The sequence below is a fragment of the Meleagris gallopavo genome, chromosome 8 (assembly GCF_905368555.1).
Source record: "Meleagris gallopavo chromosome 8, MGAL_WU_HG_1.1, whole genome shotgun sequence".
Taxonomy (NCBI): Eukaryota; Metazoa; Chordata; class Aves; order Galliformes; family Phasianidae; genus Meleagris; species Meleagris gallopavo.
The window spans coordinates 21478222-21503302 of NC_139411.1; the positions used below are offsets into that span (position 1 = coordinate 21478222).

Sequence of the window (25081 nt, forward strand, 5' to 3'; positions counted from 1 at the left end):
CGCTGATTGGTGGAGATGCTCGGCGGCCCCGCCCCGCCGCTGAAGGTGAGGGTCTCCTCCAGGAGCCGCGCGGCGGTCGTGACACACCGTGCGGCGTCCGCACCGCCATGGCCGCCTCCATCTTCGCCGCCGTGCCCCGCGCTCCGCCCGTCGCCGTCTTCAAGCTGACGGCGGACTTCCGGGAGGACGGCGACTCGCGGAAGGTCAACCTGGGTGTGGGCGGTGAGTCCGAGGCCTCCCTTCTTGCGGCGGGGCCCCGTCCCGGGGACGAGGCCGGGGCCCGGCGGTGGGCGTAGCGAGGCCTCGCTCCAAGGGGCGTGCCCCGCCGCCCGTCGCGGCGTCCAGCGCGGGTGGTGACGGCGTGACCCGGAAGGTCAGACGCGTGCAGGCCTGGCGAAGGTCGTGACCTGTATCTGTGGCCCCTGCTCTGCCCGCAGCGTACCGCACGGATGAAGGCCAGCCGTGGGTCCTGCCGGTGGTGAGGAAGGTGGAGCAGCTGATCGCTGGGGACGGCAGCCTCAACCACGAGTATCTGCCCATCCTCGGCCTGCCTGAGTTCCGCGCCAACGCCTCCCGCATCGCGCTGGGCGACGACAGCCCGGCCATTGCACAGAAGAGGGTGGGTCTGCTGTCCCAGCTCGCTCTGCCAATTGCCATGCCCTGTGCACGCAGGCTGACCCTGTGGCTTCTTTCTCTTTTCCAGGTTGGAAGTGTCCAGGGCTTGGGTGGGACAGGCGCTCTGCGTATAGGTGCTGAGTTCCTAAGGCGTTGGTATAATGGGAATAACAACACTTCCACTCCTGTGTACGTCTCGTCCCCAACATGGGGTGAGTGCTGCCCCAGTGCTGCTTCCTCCCTCCAGGGTACTGGAGACCAAGGGAGTCCTTCTTTTTCTGGTACTGGAGACCAAGGGAGTCCTTCTTTTTCTGGGTGAAGGCTGTGTGTCTCTGTGTTTTGGTGCTATTTGGGGAGCTATTGGGACAGGAGGAGGTGCTTTGCTGGACTCACATCTCATGATCCGTGACTTCTTTCCTCAGAGAACCACAACTCTGTATTTATGGATGCTGGGTTTAAAGACATTAGAACCTACCGCTACTGGGATGCTGCCAAGAGGGGGTTGGACCTCCAGGGGCTGCTGGATGACATGGAGGTGAGTAAAACAGGGATGGGATGGGATGGGATGGGCTGAGCCTGGTCCAGGGCAGTCAGCAGACGGTTGAGCTCTGGAAGTGCATCCCTGCTGTTGGTGCCCAGAGCAGCTCACAGCCTCTCTCTGTGCCATGGGTGCTTTGATGTGGTACTACATATGACGGAGACCTGCTCTCTCCCCAGAAAGCCCCAGAGTTCTCCATTTTCATCCTCCATGCCTGTGCACACAACCCAACGGGTACAGACCCTACTCCAGACCAGTGGAAGCAGATTGCTGCTGTTATGAAGGTATGAGCTTCTGACTGGGCTATATCAGTGTGGGGTGGACAGAAAGTTCTTGTGCTAGCTGGTGCACTTGCATCCAAATCAGGATCCAGGGAATGGCATGAGATGTGGCAGGAACTAGAAGTGTCCCATAAGGCAGGTATTGAAGGGAGAGGCTACCAGGATACTGAAAGTCTGTGCTGTGAGAATAGAGGGCTCAGAGGATGGAAACATCCCACTTCTGCTCATGCCTCCAAACTCTTACCTTCAGACTCAGTAGGAGAGGCTGCAATGAGGATTTTCTGTGCTAGAAAGATTCTCTGGGGGCACCTGCTTTTCGCAGGTGCTCAATACTAGGATATAAGACAGTGCTTATCTTGTGCCCTGCTTCCTTTAGAATAGGAAGGAGAGAACTGCTACAGTTTTCTTTTGCATTTGACCTTTTCTTGACCACCTCAGTCTTCCTTTACCTCTAGTGAAAAGACTGTAATCTGATGTTTCTGGGCAATGTTTCCTTTGTATTCATCTAGAAGCTCAGTAATCATTTGCCCTCCAGTGGAGACAGTGGTGGGGGTTAAAGTGAAGGTTGTGGAAAAGGGATTTCCCTCTAACATTGTTCCTCCTTACAGCGACGGTGCCTGTTTCCGTTCTTCGACTCGGCGTATCAAGGTTTTGCCTCTGGCAGCCTGGACAAGGATGCCTGGGCTGTGCGATACTTTGTCTCCGAGGGCTTTGAGCTCTTCTGTGCACAGTCGTTTTCCAAGAACTTTGGGCTCTACAGTGAGTGTCTGGTAGTAAGCTGCCCCAGAGGCATCATACCCAGACATATGGGGCTGGCATGCTTGGAGGATGGCAGAGCCCTGCTTTGCAGCAATGTGTAGGACCAGTTACTGATTTCTCTTGGCTTGTCTACAGATGAACGTGTGGGGAACTTGACTGTGGTGGGGAAGGATGAAGACAACGTGCAGCGTGTGCTTTCCCAGATGGAGAAGATTGTGCGTACCACTTGGTCCAACCCTCCCTCACAGGGAGCACGCATTGTGGCGACTACACTTACTTCCCCACAGCTCTTTGCTGAGTGGTAGGTGTCTTAGGACCACTGGAGAGGGGAAGGAGAGGTTTTCTCTGTGGGTGTTAGGCTCTAAACCAGGTAGGTGCCTGCTCTCACTCTCTGCTTCTTGCTGCTTCAGGAAGGACAATGTGAAGACAATGGCAGATCGGGTCTTGCTGATGCGGTCAGAGCTCCGGTCTCGCCTGGAGTCCCTTGGGACCCCGGGCACCTGGAACCACATCACAGATCAAATTGGCATGTTTAGCTTTACAGGGTTGAACCGTAAGTACAAAGTACAGCTCTGGTGCTGCCTTAGGAAGGGAAGTGGGGATTGGGTGAAGAAGGTGGTGCTGAGGGTGAAATGGGCTGAAGTCAAGGAAGGAATTTCTTGGGGGACCTGATATTGCTGCTGTTGTAGCTAGGTGGGGCTGAAGCATCAGCATTTTAGCGTCCAGTGCTGAAAGTATTTTGCTTATTGTGGAAGGTTCAAGCAGCTTAACCTGGTTCTTCAGTCTTTTCTAAGCTTTGGAATTACTGCTCTGACCTGATGTCTGATTGCTTCCCCAGCTAAGCAAGTGGAGTACATGATCAAAGAAAAACACATCTACCTGATGGCTAGTGGGCGCATCAACATGTGTGGTCTGACTACCAAGAACCTGGACTATGTGGCCAAGTCCATCCATGAAGCTGTCACAAAAATCCAGTGAAGCACACGAACAACCAAACCTACATGAACTCACCAAAGTTGTAATGTGTAGTCCTGTCTTACCCATAGCTTGCTATGTCCACACCTCTTGGGGTTTAATAAAGATGGGAGCAGTAGCTCAATCAGGGATAGTCTTATTTTGATCTTCAATGAAGTACCCCTTGCAATATGATAAGCCCCAAGAGGTGGGGGCAGTATGAGCTGCCTTAGTTCTTGTTTGACAGCAGCCTGGTCTTCAGGCACTTAGAGCTGCATCTTTAGCACATTCAGATCAACTCCTTACACTGATCTGTTTGATCTAGGCTAAGTCCTGTGCCCGTGCAATGCGCTATGGGTTAACAGCCCAAATAGTTGTTCTCTGAGACAAGTTGTCAACTGTTGTCATTTGGTAGTATTTTGTGTAGGGGCAAAGCTGTTGCTAGCTTTCCTCCACACATTTCTGAGCCTGATGCGAGCAAACATTTGTAACTGTGATTCCGTAATGTTGCTGACAGAAAATTAAATATTCATCTCTGAATGCTATCCCTGCCTTGTGTGATGTCTTTCCTGTGTGAGCACTGCCTGCCGTGCTGGCAGCTTGCTGGTGGAAGGGCACACACTGTGGAGCTGTACCAATTGGCACAGTAAGGTGAAGGTGACTCCTTTTCTCTGCATCCTGCTGCCTTCAGGCTATGCCGACCTCTTCCGTGCTGAGGTTAAAGCATTGGCATCTTGCTTTGCCCATCGGGCTTCACTCCATGTGATTCAAGAGGTTTCCCTTTCTCCCTTGCTGCATGTTGCATGTCTGATCACTGTTGCTATTAATTGAGCACAGTCTTATTGGAGTAGTGTAGTTTAGAGCTCCCTGTAATTCTGCATGTGGCTGACCAGTTTTTCATGTCTGTCTTATTCCTGCTTCCCCTGATGTACTGTCTGCCCTATTCTGTCTGTGCTTCCTTGCTGGATGTCCATGTGATACCCAGCCATCTGGCCTCTCTCCCTGGCCCTGAGTTCCTGGCCTATGGATAGTTCCTGTTTTTTTTTTTTTCTGCAAACTGCTGGTGAACCACTACTTTGGCTTTAGTGGGTTCTGTTAGCAACATCCTGGGCTTCTGGCACTGAAAAAGTGCTAGGACCATCTGCTGCAGTCAGGAGCTGATATTGCCACCTTGAAACAACAGACTCCTGCCAAGGTCTTGATGAGGAAAGTGGATCAGCCTTATTTCTTTGGGTCAGTCAGTGATAGCCTTCAGGGATTTTGCTTATGCTACAGGTTAGAATGTAAAGGGGGAAACTGCATTTCTCCTTTGCTGTGTTTGCAGAGTGCATTCAGTCTCTGGTTTTGTCTGCAGTCTGTGAAATGAAGCAGATGCTTTGTGGCCTTCAGGAAGCTTCCACTGCTTCCCTTGTCAGGCCAAGGGGATTAATGCATCTTCTTATGTCTCTGTCTTTCTCAAAGTGGTTAATTTGCATCACACAAATGTGAGACTGAGGCAGTATTTTCTCTACAGTGGGAGCTTTTTCTCTTCTTGGTGCCCACCCACAGATGGGATGATGATGGTTAAAGGATGACTTCTAGGGCTGATCTCAAGGGATAGAGTCTGTTATTTCTGACATATGGTTACACTGCTCAGGGACCTCCAGGCATGGAGCTTGTACTAGCACTCTGCTATGCTTACCACGCTTATTTTTCTAATGAGTGACCTAAATTTCTCTTTTCCTATGGTGTAAGCTCATTATCCATTATCTCACTTACCATGGCAACAGAGAACAGATTATTCCTTTTTCTCTTTTCCAAGAGCTTTATATGTACTTGCCAGCTTCCTCTTTCCCCTTCTTATCTTCCACCAGTTCAGATTCTGTGACCTCGTTTCCCTCAGCCTCTCTGGGCAGGTTGTTTTCCAGCCCTTGCTTTCCCCTGGCCTCCTGTCAATTGCTTTGTTTCCTTAGTGGGGCAGGCTCCAGGCAGGGATGCCGTTATTCCAGCTGAGGTTTTATCAGCACTGCTGGACCATGAGATTTCTTCCACTATCTCAAGCTGTACTCCAGCACATGTATTATTAACTCCTGTTCTCCCTCCCCAGCCCTTGTCTGTGTTGCTGCAGTCTAACCCTTGCCCAGGAGCCCGTCCTCACACACAGCAGGAGGAGCTGTCCCTGCACCCATCAACATAAACAGGGCATCGCTCAGGGAGAAATCACTTTTAATGTTGACATCCCTGTTGCTTTCAGCCTCTACAAAACTACAGACCGGTCGGTGCTGACCTGCAGGCTTGGCACAAGCCTGCCTCACGCAGAGGATGGTCAATGCGGCGTGGAGCAGCCGGTCATGGGGATGAGCTGTGCTCCCGTGCCGGGCTGCGGCGATGTCGGTGTGCGCTGCGGCTGGGCACGGCACTGGGCACGGCACAGACGTGTACTGGGGCCCTGAGCTGTGGGTGGCACCCCCCAAATACCATTGTCTCCTTATGGCGGAGAGCACGTGTGTGCAGTGCCCAGCGGGGGGGGGGGGGCTCTGGGCCTCGCAGGATGGGGATGCGCAATGATGCTGAGGGTGCTGTGGCTTGGGCTGCCCCTCCCTGTGCTGCCCGCAGGGAACACTTCTCCCCCTTTCCTTTCTCCACTTCTTCCTTGAGACCAGGTACTACCAGGGAGCAGCTGGGCCGGGGCCCTTGGGCTCCAGCAAGCTGCTCCGTGCCACTAGATGCTTCAGTCCCCGCAGTGTGTCCTTTGGCCTGGGGATGGGGCTCTGCAGTCCCGCAGGGAGGGGCGGCACGAGCGGGCGGGCAGAGCGAGTGCAGACCTGCTGCTGCTGGACGAGGGCCTTGCGGCAGGAGACCACCATGCTGCAGACCTGGAAGACACGCGCAGCCCAGTGCAGTCTGGAGCAACAGTATGAGTAGGGACTTCACTCTCTCTCTCTCTCTGCCCTCACCACTCTATGGGTGCCTGGGTTCTGTTGTTGCAGCCTTGCATCCTGCTGCAGCTTCCTGTTACGTGTATGCCTGTGCAGGGCTGCCTTTGCCTATTGCTGCTAAACATAGGGTGAGTCTTTCTGCACCTTCTATCATTTGGCTTTGCTGTTTGAACAGCACAAAACTTGATTTTGCAGTGTGAAAACCGACCGCCTGCTTGCTTGCGGGAGCAAAGGGCAGGCTCCTACCTGGGGTCCATGTGGGCCTCCAGCACCGTGCTCTGGCCACGCTGCTGCTCAGGTTATCAGTGGGGCGAGGTTGGAACTCTCTTCTGGCATCTGCTCACCCTCTGGTGACTGCCGCTGCCTGCGCTCACCTGCAGTAGCAGCACCAAGTGGCTGCTGGGCCTGGGGTGCTTGGGCTGGAGCAAGCCCTCCATGCATTTGGCATAAGGATGCAGAGCAGTTTGCTCAGTCACTCACTCAGTGATCTCAGCAGCCTCTTGCCCAAAGTCTCCTCGGAACTGCTGGGAGAGGAGCCGCTCCCGACCTCTCTTCCTGAGGACTCTGCCTCCAGCCCAGGGCCGCAGCACTCCCTGTCTGCAAGAGCCCAGCCTGCCTGCAGTGCCCCGGGGCAGCCCGAGCCCCCACTGCCCCTGAGCTCTGCCCCCAGCCAAACTCACCCTGCTGCTCACCACCGTCCTGCTGCTCTGCCAACTCCTCCTGGATGAAGGGGATGGCCTCCATGCGCAGGCACACAGAGTCACTGGGGCTGCGCTGACCCTCAGACCGGCTGTTCCTCTCAATCAGGAGGGTGGTGGTATCCTCTTTGGGTGTTTGTGGGGTGCCCCGAGCTGTTGAAGCCTTTGTTGAGTCCCTGTCAAAGGCTTCCACATCAGGGGACTGGGGCGAGCTGTCCATGCGGCTGGCCACCAGTGCGTTCTGGTACTGCTGCCGGGTCACCTGGGCACACAGAAGGACATTCACAGCTTTGCAGGCAGCAGGGTGCTCCAAAGGATGCAGGGGTAGCACATCCTACCCAGCCATACCTTGACAAATTGGACATCACAAAGGATGTGCACGGAGTAGTCGGGAGTGTAGATGTTGTTGCTGCTGCTGTAGAGCTGCGTGGTGCTGCCCCCGTAGTCATTGTGCTCCCGGTTCGGGGACTCGGAGCGGTTGAGCCCGCTGCACCGCGAGGGGGACCGGTTCACTGGGGAGAGGTGGGAGGCAGAGAGAGGGGAGAGAAGAAGGGAGAGGACATCATGCATGGTCAGGTATCCTTGTTGCATCCAGCGGCTGTGCCCCATTGGCTCATCCATTCCTGGAAGAAGCACTTGGGGCAGGAGACCTCCACCCAGCTGTGGGGCAGCAGTGGCCATCCCACCTCCTGCCGTCCCCTTGTCACCCTGCTCCCCGACACCATCTTCCTGCTTTCCTTGTGCCACCCCATGCAGGGTGCAGTGCTCTCAGGGTCAAATGTGCCTGCTGCAGGGTGTCCCACAAAGCAAGCAGGGCAGCACACTGACCAATGGCCTGTGATATACAGCGTGATTTTGTCTGGTCAGTGATTTATTAGGGAACAAAGGCAGCTTGCTTCTCACAGTGGTGACATCAACATATCGCTGACTTTGCTCTGCTGCTAAAATGCCCTCCTGATTTCAGTTCCCAGAAAGCAAGCTCAGCAGGTCAGCATGCACGTGGAGCTGTGGCTAACCACGGTCAGCAGCAGTAAGCAGACAGGAAACATAAGCACCACATGCAGGAAATTAAATTTATGGGAAGTGCAAAAAAAGCCCAATCCATTTAAGGCTCTTGTTTCTCCCCACCCCCTTTTTTATGGGTCGAGGCAGGTGAGGCACCTGCAGGGCTGTCCGTGCCAGGTGCCATTACCTGGAGAGCCAGCCAGGGAGTCCCCTCTGCTGAAGGCGAAGGTACGGGACACTGAGACAGGCACTGCAGGGAGAGGTGTGGGAGGGCAGGGAGGGGACATGTAAGAAGGAGCACATACCAAGAGGAAAAATAAAGATGTAATTATGCACCAAGCTGGGCCCCAAACTCCCTGCTCCTCCCCCAGTGACTCTTCTGGGCTCCAAACTCTCTGCTCCTCCCCCAGTGACTCTTCTTTGTGTCATCCCTGGACAAAAACCTAATGCAAATAAACATCTGAGCACAGGCAGCAGTGCTGAGTACTGAAGCTGAGAAGCTTCATCCCGCTGGGAGCAAAAGTCCAAGTGATAGCAGTGGAGAAATGTGCCTGACCTCCTGCTTTGCCCTGCTCCAGGCTTCACACCTGCCCTGGCCACCAACACCAATAAGGGAGTTGTATAACCAGAGTTAATTAATAACCAGTTGTTAAATACCCAAGAGTTGGCATTTGCATCAGCATGTCATTTCTCCACTGAGCTCTGGAGCAGCGCTAGAGCTGCTCATTGGGGAGCACACCCACTGCCCCTCCAGTGCCACGAGAGGTGCCTCTAAATACCTACGCAGGAAGGAGGATCCCGCCAGGCTGCCCACTTTCCGCACATCGTTATCTGCAATGACAGCAAGGACGCATGAGCTGCACAGGAGGGGTGCTGTGTGCATCTCACCCTTGTCCCACAGTGAGCAGAAGTGAGGGCAGGGCTGGAGGGCCCACAGAGCCCTTACCCGAGGAGATGACAGCCATGATGGCAGGGACTCCATAGTAAGTGAATGCCCCGTTCTCAAAGCGCAGCCCTTCCTTGCCAACCTCCACCTCCACTTTTCCCTGGAAGGAGGAGGGAAACCCACTCAGAAAGGCCACCCTGTGCCGCCCTGTGTCAACCCATGTCAACACGTGGCCACCCCGCACCCCTCTGCCCCACACCTGCAGGATGAGCACAAAGTAGTCGACGGGGCGGTTGCGCTGGTAGAGGTAGTGCTCTGCTGCCTTCTTGTTCTTGCGGTCATACTTCAGCTCCTGGATGACATTGGGGTGCTTGAGGAGCCGCAGCAAGATCTTCTCGGAGAGGTAAGGGGACTTGAAGGGCTCCACCTCTATGAGGAGGCAACACAGGGGTGCTCAGTGGGGCTGGAGGACAATGTGGGGTGCTGGGAGCCCATTTCCCCACAGCACTTGCACCTCAGTGCATGCTGAGCCAAACTCAAGGCCATCGCATCCCATTTCTCCCTCACGCTAAGGGTACCTGTAGCCATGAAGCGATGTGTCGCCAGCAGGAGCTGTGGGGAGATCTTCACCCTCATCTCACTGTCTGACAGCCTGAAGATGGAGAAGTCCTGGGGCTTGCGGCCCCGGTGGGGCACACGTTCCTTTTTCCGGTTGTCCGCTGTGGGCAGAGAGTGGAGGTTAACCACAAAGGCACACCTGGCTCACATCGCGGCGGGGCAGCAGAGGGGTGGACAAACCATGCTGGGCAGCACCTGGGAGGCAAAGCACGCTGCTGCCTTTGGAACAAGGCTAGGGCTGGTCTGCCTCCAGCACTAAATGTTCCTTAACATTGGACCAACATCTCTCTATCATCCTTGTCAGGGGAAGGACGGCAGTTTGCTTTGCCCCTTTCCTACCCACACCTCTGCCTGTCTGTGGGCTCCCACCCTGGCTTCTGCAACTGCAGTAGCTGCTCCAGGACACTAACTGTACAGATCCGTCTCATCCAGGATCTCGGATTTGATGATCTCCTCAATGACATCCTCAAGAGTGACAATGCCCATCACCTCGTAGAACGGGTCTCCTTCCCCTTCGTTGTTCACCCGCTGCACGATGGCCAGGTGAGACTTCCCTGCAGGGAGAGAGCAGACAATAAGATCTCCACCTGGCCAGAGGCATCCCGGCACTGTGGGTCAGTGAGACGGGTCTGGTGAGACACGGACAAGGCCACAGCCACACCTCAAAGCTGTCCCATTGCCTGAACCAGCTGCTCCCTCCACCAGCTGCTTATCCATGGCCTCACTGGCATGAGAAAGCTCCAATGGAGGAAGGAGACAGCATCATCCAGCACAGAAATATGAGCGTGTCTTTGGGCTGTATTGATGTCCCCAACCCCCCAGTGTTTGCTCATTCCGTTGTTAATTATCTTTCCTACCAAATTGCCAGGATTAGCTCCCCCACAATCCATCACTGTCTGGACGATACTAATGCCTCTCCTAAAACACAGGCAAAGCCTCCAGCCTTTCGCAATGGCAGCTGATTTTAATACAAAAATGCATATGTTTGTTTGCAGCTTTCAGCTCATCTGCAGAATCCTGGGCAAACCATCTGGACATGGAGTCTGAATACTTTGCAAGCCATCAGCTTACATGAGAACATCTTCTCCAAACACTGCCATGATGGCACCACATTACCTTACATAGGCTGGGACCAGAGCTTTCCTTCAGCTGAAGTGACAGTGACCCCTGCACAGCAGTGCCCGTGGTTCCCAATCACAGTGTCACCCCCAGTGAGCTGGTGGCTGTGCTGACACACTCTCAGCTTTCTTGCTTTTGGCACCTTTTGAGCATCACTATCTGTGTTCACATGTCCTGCTCTCTGTAAGCTGTTTTGACTTGCTCAGCTTCTCCTTTCCTTTACTGTCTGTCCTGCTCTCTGCTCCTCAGCAGCTCACCTAGAACCCAGCCTCCAAGCCCTGTACAACCTTTGGATTTCCAGCCTACCAACAGCACTGCTGTGCTGACTTCTGTGCTGACTTCCTGCAGCTCCTGTGTGGGCTCTGAACCTCTTGTTTTGCTGAAAACTAAAAACATCCTTCATCAGCACCACATCCACCAGCTTCCTTCCTGCTTGTTCTCCATCTCCCTAGGGTCTCCCCTTGCAGCACTCTGTGCCTGCAGCATGCAAATCCTAACCCTACCACGGGCACTGCAGGATCCTAAGGGAAGCTGAAAACAACCTTTTCTCCCCCAGAATCCAGAGCTGATCTCCTCAAGCAGCAGTGGTTACCCACGGAGGGACAGGGATGGGCAGTATGGAGCTGTCCTCATGGGGAACAGGCGACCTTCCAATAACCCTGTCCTGGATCTGGGACAAGCAAATGATGTTTCTCAGACAGAGATCAGCTTTATACATTGCTCACATTAAAGTTTGGGCATTTTCCACATGATAAATTCCCTCCTCCTCATACCAAGCTTTTATTGCAAGATTTTAGAGAGCAGCTCACCACCTCCCACGCCTACAGAATTAGAAACGAGAACATCACATCACAGCAAGTAGCAATGTTTTTCTTCCCAGAAAGCTGGAGATGCACTTTAAAAACCCAAATCAATAGCCTGGAGGTGCCGAACTTTCAGTGTGTTCCTGGGGCCAGGCTATTTCCCCCATTGTGCACAGCAGTTCGTGCACACTGTGTGTTCCGTGGGTAGTAAAGCAACATGGCTCGAGACTTGAAAAGCAAAAAGAAGCCGAGTTGGCTGCAGCACAGCAGCAACAGCTACGTTTCATCTCAGCAAGGTCCAACTTTTGAAAGCAGCTCCTTTGCCAAACCCCACTCCCAAGAGTTGGGGCCATCTGCTCTCTACGAGCCCTCGGGTGAGTGCAGAGAGGGGAGAAGTTATTTCTTTTGGCCCAGAGCTCATTGTTAATGACATTTACATGCAACCCAAAACCACCAGGCCCTTACAAAAAGCTTAGGTGCTACTTAAAGGCAGTCAGAGAGTAATGGAGGCCATTCTTCTTTTGGCCAAGCACCTCCACTGACGCTGTAATTTACAGAGAAACGGGACTCCAGCCCCATGCTCACACAGCAGCTAATCAGATTGCTTAGAGAGAACCCGGCACCATTAGGCTGGGAGGGTCTGACCACACCGGGGCAGAGCTAGGAGCCCTGTCAGACCGCTCAGGAGTTTCACAGAAAATAAACACTCAGAGCTATGCTATAAATCCCCAGATCTGCAGGCTGACATGCAGGTGAGCAGCACAGCAGGTGCCAATCAGTGGGCTGGGCTCACCCCCACTCCCCCACAGCTGCTTTTCCTTTGGGTCTGGTTTCCCAGCTGAGGGAGATGACCTCATTTTCAAAGTGCTGCTCTTGGAGCAGACCTTAAAATTTGGCAGCGAGGTGCCTTGCCTGTGACTTGGGTGTGGAGTTACATATGGGAGCTGCTGTGCTCACCCAGAGGATGGCTGGTGGTATGGAAACAGGTATAAGGGCTGGAGCTGGGTGAAATGGAATCAGTGTCTGAGGCAGGGTGATATAGGGATAGTGCAGGGGGTGGCAGCACTATCCAGCATCATCCTGCAGGTTTGCTTCAGTGGGAGTGCAGTCAAGAGAGATCAATTACTCAAACAAAACAAGAAGCTTGATCTAAAACACTTTATGAGCTGTGAAACTGATCCCAAAAGCTGCACTATTGTAACCATTGCTTGATGGCTCTAGTGGAATGAGTTATGAGGGCTAACAGCTCCAGCACTGTTGTCGCATATGGCTTCATGGAGGTATCACTGACACAGCAGTGAAACACTTGAGAATCAAAGCTGGTTTGGCAAATGTTAGAGCAAATGAGCAACTAACTTCATGTGTGCAAAGGGCATCTCTGTACAGGAAGCCCATAGGTGACTGAGTGCCTGCTCAGTGTGGATGCAACTGTAGTGACTTCTTTATGAGCTACGCAAAAGCTGCTCTTTTCAGTCAACAGCTTTTCTGAGAAGCTCGTGCCTTAATAATGCTGAATTACACAGCTAAAGCTTCTAGAAGGAGCTGATATCTGAACAGAAATCTGAAGCTTTATGCCTAATTTTAGAAGCCTTGAATTCTGGAAGTAATGGATGTACTCCAAAGTGCCCTTCCTGATGGGGGAACATAGTCCGAGCACACAGAGATGCCTTTGCTTGCAGGAAAGAAAGTGCTGTTGGCTAAATATAGCCCAGGATCCTTCCTTATTGTTTTTTATGTAGGTGCTCTGCCAGAGTAATGCTGAAGATGCCTTAGTGTTGTCTCTTGATCCATGAGATGAGCACTAAGCAGGTAATTTACTTTTGTGCATCAGGGTGATATGTGGGCACCTGGATCTGTGAGGAGTCACGGCTGTGAAAAGGGGAGAATGACACAACCTTACCTAGCTCAGGCTTTCCTTGGGGATGGGAACTCCATCTACATCCTTCTGTTTCTACTGGAGCACAAAAGTCTCTTGTACTCTGCTCTGGTGCTTTTCCTAATCCTAGGGAGAACTTGGGGAAAGATGGGGGCATGAGCTTTTTGGAGGAGCTGATGTATTACGGTTGGCAAAACAGATGAAGAAGGGCAAGGGGGAGATCAGAGCAGACACAATCTCATCTTCCATCAGCTGTATGTTGGCCTGCTTGGTATGCTGCTCCCTGCCCACAAATGGTAAACTCAAAACCTAAATATTTCCAAAGGGGCAATGCAGAATGTTTTTTAGAGGTGTCCTTGCTGTAGGCCACTTTATTCCTACCCATGAGGGAGGTGGCAGCTGGGTGTCCCGTCCCCCCCAACCCTGAAGGTCCCAGCTCAGTGCTGGGGCAGGGAGCAGCACAGCACTCACACAGTGAGGGTCAGAGCAGCGTTTTGGGGGGAAATGAGAGTTGCAGGTGGAGCTGCAGCATGATTCACCACCAGCAGCTTTTGTGTAGCAGCACCTCACCCACTTGCAGCCTGGCAGCTCAGGGTTCCTGTAGGCTCTGTTCTCACACAGTTGGAATATGGGCATTGCCCCACGAGGATGCCCAATAACCGTGGGTTCAGGAGGAGGGCTGCAAGAACAGCAGCTGAAATAGCACCGATCCCAGCTCCTGGCACACGTAAGCACCTTTCTCAGCTCTTTTCGATTTGCAGACCTCTAATAGAGGCTGTGGAGTATTTATAAAAGCAAAGACAGACCCCGGGGCAGAACTGTTCCCATCTCAGCAGGAAGCTCACTGCTGGAGGATTTACTTTTAGCAGCTTTTAAAAGGCACCAAACCATCAGAGAATAATTGGAGCTGCACCTCAGCCTCCGGCCTGTGGAGAGATGATGATGGCATGAGCAAATTTCTGCTGCTCCTATGCCAGAGGAAGGTGACCTGCAGAAAGGTGCCACTTCTGCACATAGAACTCCCCATAGGAAATGTGCCAGCAAAATCCATAAATGACTTTTAATAGAGAGAGACTGTGACTTCCCCAAAGCCACCTACAGAGCAGGGAGTTGCAGCTGGAGGAAGGGCTCCCCGTGGCTGCAGGGCTACAGGCATTGCTGTGGCTACCTGCAGGGGTTGGGGGGAGCAGGTTGTACTGACCATGGCATTGCATGCTGCCTGTATGCATACTGCTCTCCTCCTGGCTCTGTTCTCCCGAGGGCAGGTTTCTCTTAGTGGGACCTCATCTGCCCCTCTGCGTTGTTGTGCTTTGCTAAACTCGGTGCAGCAACCTGCAGCTGATGGTCTGCACAGGTAGGATCGCACAGTGAGGGAGAAGGAATGCATTGGGTAAACGGTGATAATGCAGTGTGAGAGCAGCAAGCCAGAGGGGAGAGAAAAAGGACAGAGCTGAGGGAGGTGTGAGAGAGAGTCGCAAAGCACTGTGCTTAATCATACGCTGACATTTTCAGTAGGAACAAATGTTTGTGTACTATGGCAAGGAGTTCAGGCAGGGAAACTGAGCACAGCTTTTGCATTATGCAAAAACTGACATTATAGATGTAGGGAATGTGGCAGAACATTAATCACTGCTGAAGCACAGATCTGAAAGTAAATACTGCTATCCAGGAAGGGAAGATTGAAAACCTGGTGAGTATAAGCATGGCAATAACCGAAAGAAACCAGAGATAGAGTAACTGTTAATCATGGGAGAAGGAAAAGAAAGTTAGGAAGGGGAAGTCGCTGTAGAGGCTTGTTGGGGATGGAAGTGCTTCTCGTTAGTTGGGACTTTCAATTCCTAGAAAGAGGCTGGATCCTATCAGCAGGAGCTGTTGCTGTCCTACACGCACCTGGGATGTGTGAAGTGCTGAATGCCCTCATTAGCAGCTCTGAACCAACCAGCCTGCTTGCTAATTAGCAGAGGTGTCACTGAAGACCTGGAAGTACAAAGCAACCTTGACTGGATCCAACAAGATACTTTGCTGTAATACAAATGGACACAGAAAATGAGACAGTGATGAAGTTTCTTAATAACAAATGGGAAATCTTTATTTTAGAAATTAAGTAGTCGAGTGAACTGGATTGGAGGCAGCTGGGAGCCAACGTATGTGGCAGTGTAGGAGCTGGAGCCTTTGAAACTGAGAGAAGAGTTAGGAGGGGCTCAAGACTGGGCTGGGGGCAGCCATCTACAGACATGACGTATTGGGGGTGAATGAAGGGCTGGAAATAGGAGAATGATGCATTAGAAGAGACCAGCAACAACAGGGGATAAGAACATGGTGAGGGAAAAGAGCTGGAACTACACACCGAGCTGGGTTAGGTTGTAAGACCAAAAGCAGGAGTTCTCAGCCACGAGGTTAGAAAACACGAGGAAAAATGACGGAGGAATAGAGAGAAGATTGAGGGACAGCTCTACAAGGAGCTGCAGCAAAATGCCCTAGAAGACCATGATGGCAAACAGATGTGGGGGAGGAAGAGCCTGAAGCAAAACGCCAGGAGTTAATGGAGCAAAGCAGCAGAAGGTAGAGAGCCTTCGCTAGAGATGGGGAACAAGTATGGGGAGAGCTGGTGGCAAGGTGTGTGAGTGCACTTGTCACTTGAGGGAGTGACACACAGAAAACACCTTCAAGGTGGAGGGGCAAGGAGAAAGGGCAGGGAGCTAAGCAACCACAGGTCCATTCCTATGGGTCTATTGATCCATAGGGTATCAGGCTGTCGAACAAATCTGGAAAGAGAAGTAGCTGAATGCGTCAAAGTAAATCTGATAAAGTGCAGGGAGGTTAATGGGGGAGACTGTGCCAGAGTCATCTGACACCACAGGGAACAGCTGACTCTGGGCAAGGCAGAGGTGGGGAGATCTCAAGTGAACTTTGTAACATATATGCAGGAAACCAAAGTGCAGAAAGAACTGCAAGGCATATGGTGCTTGGTGCTGTGCAGAGCTCCTCATCCTGTGTCCCCTGGAGGTGTTGGGGGTGCAGAGACAATCTGCATGTCCCCGTGTGCCCTCCTGCTATGCAGGAAACCGGTCTGCCGCTGCCCCCCACCTCTGAGAACCAGCAAGGGATGACTCAGAGGCTTTCTCTGTGTGGCGTGGAGCAGATTGGCCCTTCTCACATGATCAGCTCTGCTTGTGGCAGAGCAGCCGCAGGCAGCTGGGAGCTGTGTTACATAATGCAGGCTGGCACCGCTGCAGCCATTTCTTAAAGGTTTGCTCATCGCGGTGTGACATACTGAGCAACACACAGCAAAATGCTCACGGTTCCCAGTGGGGGAGAAACCACATGCTGTGTGTATTCTCAAGGAAGAGTTAATGAAACACAGCACAGCCTCACTGGGGCTGCTGGCAGCTGCGTTATGAATACTGCCACAGCTGTATAGAAAGCAGAGCTGTTTTTCTTCCTTTAAACCACGTGCTCAGAAACACTTTCTAGATCCTCTTCTCCCTCTAAGCTGAAAACGTGAGAACTGAGTAACGAGATGTCATCTGCCCTACGTTCCCCTGTGCAGAATAGAGTGATGAAAAGGGGGGTGGGCAGGCACCGAGCCACTCTGCGTCACCCTGAGACCCCATGGGATGCCTCATCCAGAGCACAGCAGCCACCGGTGCCAAAAGCTCTCATGACCTCAGTAGCACCATAGGCATGGCCACACTGCAGGCCTCAGTCCCCCCAGGGCTGTCTTACCAGAGGACTCCAAGTACATGCAGGGCCCGACTCCCCCCAGTACCCGTGGTACCTGCCGGGTCCTGTTGGAGGGTGACGCTGGGTGGGCTGAGCGGGGACTGGAGGGGATACAGGGGGAGCCCAGGGATGGCAGCCCCGCAGCCTCACCCTTCTTGAACTCCTCGAGCAGCGTGTCGAGGCGCGTGTCGTTGAAGACGCAGTGGAGCGGGCGCCGGTAGAAGCGGGTGACGGTCTGCAGCGGGGTGCAGTCATCGGGGTCAACAAAGGCCAGGTCTTTGACAAAGAGCAGGTCGACGATGTTGTCACGCCGGTCGCCCTCGTAGACGGGGATGCGCGTGTAGCCGGAGCGAAGGATCTCGGAGACGGTGGCGAAATCCAGCACAGCATCGGCGCGCAGCATGAAGCAGTCGGCCAGCGGCGTCAGCACGTCCTCCACCACTTTGGTGCGCAGCTCCAGCGCTCCCTGCACCATGGCCAACTCCTCCCGCACCAGGTCGCCGTGGGGCCCGGCGGCGCGCAGCGTCTCCAGCAGCCGCTCCCGCGTGGAGAAGACGCTGAGCTCCTGCCGGAGCGCCCAGTCCAGCAGCCGGCTGAGCGGGTAGCACAGCGGGAAAGCGGCCAGCATCAGCAGCCGGGTGAGGCACAGCGTGCGCGACGCGATGGCCAGCCCGTGCCGCGAGCACACCGAGTAGGGCAGCACCTCGCCGCCCAGGAAGACGGCGGCCGCGCACAGCAGCACCGGCAGCCACGGCGCTCCACGCGGCCCTCCGCCAGCCGCCGGCCCTCCGCCGGGCAGCGACGCGCAGAGCCAGCCGGCCAGCGCCGCGTTGGCCCCCGCCTGGCCCAGCAGCAGCGTGCACAGCAGGTAGGTGCCTCCGCCGCCGCGCACCGCCTGCACCCGCCGCGCCTGCTCCCGCTCGGCGGCCGAGCCGCTGTTGCGCAGAACGCGGAGCTCCAGAGGGTCCAGCGAGAGCAGCGAGAGGCGCAGCCCGCTGAACAGCGCCGACAGCCCCAGCAGCAGCAGCGCGCCCAGCGCCCGCAGCCAGCCCGCCTCGGGCAGCGGCAGCAGCCAGGCGCCCAGCCCGGGGGAGGCCGGCCGCACCCGCAGCAGGAAGCCGCCCGCCGCGCCGTGATGCGCCCACGCCCGCCCGTCCCACGCGCACAGAGAGAAGAGCCGCCCGCCCGGCGCCGCCGCCGCTTCGCCCTTGCGCGGCTCTCGCACCCGCACCTCGGCCAGCGCCGAGCCCGCCGCGCCGCCCGAGCGCAGCGGCCCCACCACCTCCACGTCCGAGGCCCAGGCGCTGCGCTCCCGGCACCGCTCCGCCGGGCCCCGCGCCGCCTTCCCCCCTCCCGCCGCCGCCGCCGCCTCCTCGATGAAGACCAAGCGCGGCTCCCTTTCGCCCGCCGGCCCGCGGCTGCCGTTGCCCTCGGGCTGCGGCTGGAAGTAGAGGCGCAGCAGGAAGCGGCTGCCCTCGGCCGCCTGCACCGCGCCGCCCTCCAGGGACACCCGGCCGGGCGCCGTGTCCTCGGGCCGCAGCCCCAGCAGCCAGGCGGCCCCGGCCGGCGGCCGCGGGGACAGCGAGAAGAAGAGCAGCAGCACCGCGCCCCGGCTCCGGCCCCAGCCCCAGCCGCCGCCGCCGCCGCCGCGCCCCGGGCCCGCCGCCGCCATGCCGGCACCGCAGCGCCCGCACCGCACCGGGACTGCAGCGGGGGAGCCGGCGCGGCGCGGCGCGGAGAGGAGCGGAGCGGAGCGGCGGCACACGTGGGCCGGGGGGCGGGCAGCCGCCGCGCCACGTGCGGTCGGAGCCGGCCTGCGGGAGGGGCGGGGGCAGCGCTGCCGGGAGAACACTCGTGGGGAGCCGTGGGGTGTGGGGTTCTGCAGAGAGGAGCCACGGGAACGTCCGTCCCCGCTTCCATCCGTTTAGCATTCCCTGGCTAAGGAACGAACGGAGCGTCCTGTAATGAGGGTTTATTCTCATTGCTGTATTGCTGTGGCTAGAGCTGGGGGAGAGTGTGACGTGCAAGGGGATCTGATGGCTTCAGAAGTGGATGCCGAAGGAGTTACCCATCTGGGAAGCGTTAACTCTTGCTAGCGGGTAATCTCGTCTTGAAACTGTTGGGTCTTCCCTGGACCAACATCCAGGACAGTCTTGAAACAGAAAAAAAGTTTCACCACTGACGTCTGTGATGGACTCACTAATGGCAGAACAGGACACCTGCTGAAAAACATCATAGAGTCCCCCAAAATTATCTGTGGTTGCAGAGAGGGCACACAGATGCACAGCAGGCCAAGACATTCCTGCATCCTTTTCCATCCTTCTCCATTCCCCGTGTTCCCAGCAGGGCAGAGCCGTGTGACACCAAAAGGTAAGTGCCAGAAGCACCACGAGCACTGTGCTTTTGGTTCTGGTAGGAGACACTCTTCCCCATCTCCAGAAGAGGCAGCTATTTTTTATATATTTTATTTTATTTTATTTTATTTTATTTTATTTTATTTTATTTTATTTTATTTTATTTTTTCCCCGAAGTTGATGGGTTCCCCGGGATTCCAGTGGCTGTGTGTTCGCTCCTTCCGTTAAGCAGGTACCCGCAGCACGTTCCTTCCCGCAGTCTCCCGGTCCCCCGCACTCCCCGGCCGCTGATCCCGGCTTGTGCTGAGGCCGCGGCGTGCGGGAGGAACCACCAGGTGGCGACCTCTCTCCGTGCTGCTGCTGCGGGCTTTGGTGGCTCTTCCACCCTTCGTTCAGAAGCAGGAGCAGACGCAGCTTGCTAGCTTGCTAGCTTGCTGCCTACCAGCACCGCTCAGTGCACGCTGGCAGAGCCGCCCCATGTATTGGAGGGGCAGCTTCCCCCTTTGCTGGAGGCACAGCATTGCTGACCTCATCAGGATCCCACCTCGTGCACTGACATGGAATGAAGTCACCACGGAGCTGGGACCCGGCAGTGAGCTGCAGGGCTGTGTGTGACAAAGAGAGCAACCTGAAGACAGGGAATTGCGAAACCTCAGCAACGTGCTTTGGAAAAATACGTGGTCAGAGGGTGTAAATATGCAGAGGAGAAGGAATGCTCAGTTTGGGATGAGCTGCCCTGGTTCTGCAGCCCCAACCGCCATCTGTTGCGCTGAGCTCCATCTAGCTCAGGCCGTAGCTGCGCTCTCACCAGATGTTAGCTTACATGAGCTGCATGTAAAAGTGAACTGGTGCGAGAGCTGTGGCCCGATGTGTTTTCAGTAGGGTCTGACCTGCAGCAGTGACGACGTGCTAGCCGGCCTCTCGCTGCGGGGATGCGCTCCAGGAGTCGCAGGTGTGTGGCTGGAGCTTGGTCAGTGAGTCAGGATAGGAAATATCTTCCAAAGCTCCAAATAAGACAAAACAAACTGAGCTTTAGCACATGCTCAACTGATTGAGCCTTTGGCGAAGTATGACATGAATTTGCAGGGCTCTCACTGAGGCTGCATCTTGCCTGCAGCGTCCTTCGGCACCGGTCCTCCAGAACAGGGTGAGAAGCTGCCTTGGGATGGCCGTGGGGATGGAATCGTTAGCAATTCCAGATCATGATGGGAAACAGAAGGAGTGAAGAAAAGCCAGATTGATCTATTTATTTATTTATTTTCCTCCAGAAAGTGGGAATAAAGCTACGAGCGCAGAGCTGGCTGCTCATGGAATATCTGCAGTGTGATTGGCACTAATGCTCTGCAGCCAGTGGGAGAAGATACGTTACCCAAGTAAGTGAAATGAGCACTGAGATGTGGGTTATATGATAACTTCTGAAGCAGAAGGAATAAGACCTCGGGCAGCAGAGCTCCAAACAGCATGCTGTCTTTTTTCCATTTCTGAGCCTGTGGTGTTCGATTAACCCCTTTTCTTTGTGTTACGTTCTCTATCCCGCAGGCTTGCAGAGCTTTGCCCACCCTTCTGGCTGATGACATGTTAAACGCTTGGTTTGCGATCATCAATTTTCTCCTGAAATGATACCCAAAGCTCTGCTGTTTTGATTTAAAGTGATTTCAAGTCTTTTAGTTAACAGTTAAGGACGATCCTGTCCAAGAGAATCTAACTTGAGGAAGCCATGAAATTTAATTCATTTCTGCAACTTAAATATATAATCAGTGACATATGGGAATACTAAATACGGGGGGAAATGTCATTGCTTAAGTAAAATTTCTGCGTTCAGTCAAAACCCAGCAGTTGTAACATCAAACTGTAGTTTCCATTGTACAGGAAATAAAGCATCATTTCTTCAAAGAAAATAGACATGCAATTGCATGCCTGTTACGTTGCTTATATGGCTTTATGCTTAATTTTCTCCATGTTGCAGTTAGTAAAGGGCCAACAGAAGAGAAACTGAAGGGAGAAGGAACAACACGACACACCGAGCCTACAGGAAAGTGCACAGGAGATGGCTGTGCTGGGAACACAGGCTCTTTCCCTGCTGTTGTCTCCGTGCCTGGGCCACAGGGGCACTGTGCTCCATGGGACCTTCCCCAGAGGAAGCTTTGCAGCTTATGGTTACATGAAAGATTCTGATTTTTTTCCTCCTCCCTCACCCCAGCAGTGTCTCCAAGAGCCTTTTGGCTGCTGCTTCTTCCGCTGAGCTCCAGCTCCTCATTGGTCTCCGCACACAGCCCCTTCCTCTCTCTCTGTAATTGCCTTGTTTGCTCCTCCAGCCTTGCACTTCATCCATCTTCCTATTTCCCCTCTCTGATCTACTCCTCATGGCCGCTTCCTTCAGTTTTGCTGCTGGAATGTGAAGCATCTCTCCAGAAAAATAGAAGGTCTCTGTGAACTTTTACCACCCCCCTGTATTCCCTCTCCTTCACCTCTATCATCTCCTTGCAGATGGTGGGACAAGCGCTCACATTCGTTCTCAGGCTTGTAACATTGGCGCATTCCCTTCTCTTGCTTTTTTCACATGATGATGTGAAATGAGGATAATTCTGCCCATTTCTCTGCTCCTCGGGGCTGGGCTCAATTTGAGGAAAGTGCTTTTGAGGCTGCTGTGATGCTTGGAGCGCTGCTGTTGCGTTTGTCCCCTGACTACGGCTAATTGCGGCCACATTTGCTTCTACTCAGGATAGGAAAGACAAAAGCTGAATCAGACGCAGCCATCGATTAGCACAGCTCTTGGGTCTGAAGGGCATCATCTGCCTAAAGGCAGCATTATTCATCGAGATATTCCCTGCTGTTATCTGCTTTTTTTCTTTTCCTTCTTGCTGAAGAGGCACTGGGCAAAGGGGATTTCTGTCTGCTGGAAGGGCACCTGCCTCCCCAGCACAGCCTTGTGGGAATCGCCCATCTCAGCTTTCAGGAGCCCTGGAGCACCTGCTTGGAGGTGGGCACCTGGGAGCAACTTGTTCTCTCCAGGGGCAACCCTGCAGAGTGTGGGCCCCCACATTGGTCAGACCACGCTCTGAATCAGATTGGGTGAAGGGAAGGAAGAAGAAGAGTTTATTCTGCTGGTGCAGTGGTACCGAGCTGCTCATGGCATAAAGTTACACAAAGAAAAGGGATACACAATTCATCATCAACTGCCTAAAATTCAGGTTTCTTTCTTCTGTGTCTTGTGTGTCTGCCTGCAAACCCACAGCCTTCATGAGACTGGTGCCTCCTTTTTGTTCCCGTCCTTCTTTTTTATAGCTCTCTTAGTTAGGCAGCTAAACGAGGGTGGGTTAACCCTTGAAGGAAAGCCCAACACCGCTGTGCTATGGCCACATTTGGAGGTACCACTCTGTGCTCCTTCCACGCTGGTGATAATGCAGACGCAGCATTGCCAGATGTGCTGTCCGGCCAGGCGGTCGTGGTGATGGATGCCCTGCTCCTTGCATGCAGGAAGCTCTCCGTGGGTTTGCCTTCCGCATGCTGGTGCAGGGCTCCCCCCAGCCAGGCTTCCTAGGGCAGACAGATGGTTTTGCTTGTTACAGAGCTTCACAGGACACCTCCATTAAAGAGCAATGCGCAGATACCGCACTAAATCAAGCCGCTTGTCTGTTCACTCAGGTGATACATCGGCGTGGTAGGAAATGGTTTCAGCAGCAGAGTTCACACTGTGCAACACCAACCTTTAGGCATTGGTAACCTCAGGAGGTTGCATTCCAGACATTAGGTCTCTTGTGGTGAAATAGATGGACGCTGCAGTGCAGAAGCAAAAAAAAAAAAACTCAATAAAAAGAACTGGCTGTGCTGTTACGGGGTCTGATGGCCGCTTTTAGTGTCCTTGCTCCTCTCAGAAATCATTTGGGGAGAACAGAAATCATTTGGGGAGAACAGAAATCATTTGGGGAGAACTCGTATGTCAGGCCATGGTGCAGGGCAGGCGTTTAAGAGTCTGCAAAGAAAAGCTTTTGGGCAAATTGTCTACGGATAACATCCTTTATTTTCACTAGCTGAGTTTTCTCCTTGATGGCTTCTTTGAGAGCATCCATAACTCAGGTTTACTTGACAGCAATACAGAAACAGACATGGTTGATATCTTGGGAATCAAAGACATGACGATTTTTGTTTTTTAAAAAGGCTGTCTAGCTTGTTTTATCCTTCCTAGCCTAATGGAGGTTTGTTTGGTACTGCACATCCTCTGACCATAATAACTTTCATCCTTTATGAGCAGACGTTTATTTTCTAGGGAATGCAAAACGTCCCTCCTGAGGAGGTTTTTCCTATTTTCCTTTGGGCTGACATACACAGCTGGAGACCTCCATTTAATTCATCTTCTAGACTTAATTTATCTCGTGATTCTTTATTCCTTCCCTCTATCAGCCCTGCCGCTGAATCCTTCCACAGCCGCTCGGATCATTTACAACAGCCACTTCCACAGGCAGTAGCAAAGCAAAAATCGAAGTGAGCACCTCTGATAACAACGTTAGCTGCGGATTTCAGTGTTTGTGAGCTGCAACTGGCTGGGGGGGGTGCCAGACATTTGCAGACACACACAACAAGACAGGCCCCTGCTCTGATCGGCTTGTAAATTAAAGGAAAGCACATTGGCAGGAGTAGAAGGGATGATACGACATGCTTTAAATAGTTTATTGGGAGCTGGAGGATTGCTGTTTATTTGGTGACGTTGGGAAAATATTTAATGTGCTTCGCTTAAACTTAAACTCTTTATAGCAGTGCTTCTTCTCTTCTCCTCCCCCGGTTTTCTTTCCCAATGACTGTTTTGGAGATTAAAACCAGCACGTTGAGAGTAGACGGAAAATAGAGAAACATACTTCCAGATCGACAGAACCGCGAGTAAATTTTCATAGATACTTTTTTTTTTTTTTTTTTTTTTTTTTTGACGAGCCAGGCTTTCGAAAGCAATTATGGTAACAGAAGAAAGGAGCGGCGCTTCGCACGGCGGGGCCAGAGCCGCTGCTGTAAGCTGAGCTCCGAGAGCCGCTGCGCTCCCGGAGAGACACCGGCGTTGGGGCCGCCCCGTCGGACGGCTCCGCCCGTGTCCCGACGGCAGCGGCGGCCCCGACGGGAGCGCTGCCCGAGCCCTGCGGCCGCGGGGGGACTGATCCCAGAGCCGGAGTCTGCCTTCAGAGCGGGGACGGGTTGCGAGGGGTGTTTCGTGCTAAACACATTTCTCCTCCGAAGTATCGTGTTTGTAACGGAGAAGGTTAAGCGGGGTAATTTGTTTTCTTTCTTGTCCTTCACTACGTAACACATCGGAGTTTCGTTTTGAGATAGAAGCAGAGGGAGAGATACTAACTTTCGGCCTGCAGTCACAGTGTTTATTGGCCAACAAATGCCAGTGAAATTCTGCTATATTTTGATCATACAGAAAACAAATAAGCAACAATAATAAAAAAAAAAAGACCAACAAAAATAAATCTCGCAAAAACAAAATGATAATAATAAACCCAAACAAACAAAGGAGACAATACGAGAACTCGTGTCCCTCGTTCGGAGGTGACCCACAAACCAAACTACTGCAGCTCCGGGGCCAGCGAATTGCTACTGCAAACTGCGGCTGAAACGTTCTCAGGCGAACACAACTTTTCAACCTTAAATTGCCTTCTTCCTGTCCCGGGATGCCAGGACTTTGCACAGCTGAAATTGCACGGCCCTTTCCCCCGGATCCTCTTACTTCCACAACGCTCCATCCCCGCTGCCTGCCGCCGGGCACCGCGCGCTGCTTTTTGTCGCTGGGTGCTGCGACGTGTTCGGGTCGGCCCTTCCGTGCGGCACACCGGGCCCAGGCATCCCTCGGTGTTGTTTCTTCGCCTCTCTTCCCTCGCAGTCCCGGCCGCCCCCGGCCTGAGACTGCGCTGCCCGCAGGTGGGTGCCGTTCCCTCGCTGCTGGGG

The 25081-nt window shown here is 53.7% G+C and overlaps 2 protein-coding genes across 7 annotated transcripts; one reads left to right on the top strand and one right to left on the bottom strand.

The window, feature by feature from the left end:
- The first annotated feature begins 5 nt into the window (after positions 1 to 5).
- Positions 6 to 3692, top strand: GOT1 (glutamic-oxaloacetic transaminase 1). The gene is made up of 9 exons (XM_085230231.1): positions 6 to 222; positions 438 to 619; positions 704 to 827; positions 1038 to 1150; positions 1333 to 1437; positions 2043 to 2193; positions 2329 to 2494; positions 2604 to 2746; positions 3032 to 3692. The coding sequence occupies exons 1-9, from the start codon at positions 108 to 110 to the stop codon at positions 3169 to 3171; spliced, it is 1239 nt and encodes a 412-aa protein (XP_085086357.1). The 5' UTR covers positions 6 to 107; the 3' UTR covers positions 3172 to 3692.
- Positions 3693 to 5349: 1657 nt separating this feature from the next.
- Positions 5350 to 24332, bottom strand: CNNM1 (cyclin and CBS domain divalent metal cation transport mediator 1). Of its 6 annotated transcripts, none has more exons than XR_014884912.1 (13): positions 16944 to 18498; positions 9683 to 9826; positions 9233 to 9373; positions 8914 to 9083; positions 8715 to 8814; positions 8552 to 8599; positions 7956 to 8018; positions 7112 to 7275; positions 6746 to 7025; positions 6546 to 6662; positions 6312 to 6439; positions 6084 to 6182; positions 5862 to 6002 (listed from the first exon to the last, which is right to left on the bottom strand). XR_014884912.1 is itself a non-coding variant. In XM_031554587.2 (12 exons), exons 1-11 carry the CDS (start codon positions 18463 to 18465, stop codon positions 6360 to 6362), a joined length of 2829 nt encoding a protein of 942 aa, XP_031410447.2. In that variant the 5' UTR covers positions 18466 to 18498; the 3' UTR covers positions 5866 to 6002; positions 6312 to 6359. The 6 variants fall into 6 exon arrangements, 4 of the variants coding, with proteins under 4 accessions (XP_085086338.1, XP_085086339.1, XP_031410447.2 ...); XR_014884911.1 differs by having other exon boundaries at positions 6084 to 6228; XM_031554587.2 differs by lacking the exon at positions 6084 to 6182 and having other exon boundaries at positions 5866 to 6002.
- Between the last annotated feature and the right edge of the window lie 749 nt (positions 24333 to 25081).

What these genes read in the sequence shown, in the direction of transcription:
- GOT1 (XM_085230231.1), top strand. Translation starts at nt 108, where the DNA reads ATGGCCGCCTCCATCTTCGCCGCCGTGCCCCGCGCTCCGCCCGTCGCC. An exon ending in GGTCAACCTGGGTGTGGGCG is followed by an intron (nt 223 to 437) that starts GTGAGTCCGAGG and finishes CTCTGCCCGCAG; the next exon opens with CGTACCGCACGGATGAAGGC. An exon ending in CCACAGCTCTTTGCTGAGTG is followed by an intron (nt 2,495 to 2,603) that starts GTAGGTGTCTTA and finishes TTGCTGCTTCAG; the next exon opens with GAAGGACAATGTGAAGACAA.
- CNNM1 (XM_085230212.1), bottom strand. Translation starts at nt 18,465, where the DNA reads ATGGCGGCGGCGGGCCCGGGGCGCGGCGGCGGCGGCGGCGGCTGGGGC. An exon ending in GCTCGAGGAGTTCAAGAAGG is followed by an intron (nt 9,827 to 16,943) that starts GTGAGGCTGCGG and finishes CTCTCCCTGCAG; the next exon opens with GGAAGTCTCACCTGGCCATC. An exon ending in GGACGGTGGTGAGCAGCAGG is followed by an intron (nt 6,003 to 6,745) that starts GTGAGTTTGGCT and finishes CGTGTCTTCCAG; the next exon opens with GTCTGCAGCATGGTGGTCTC.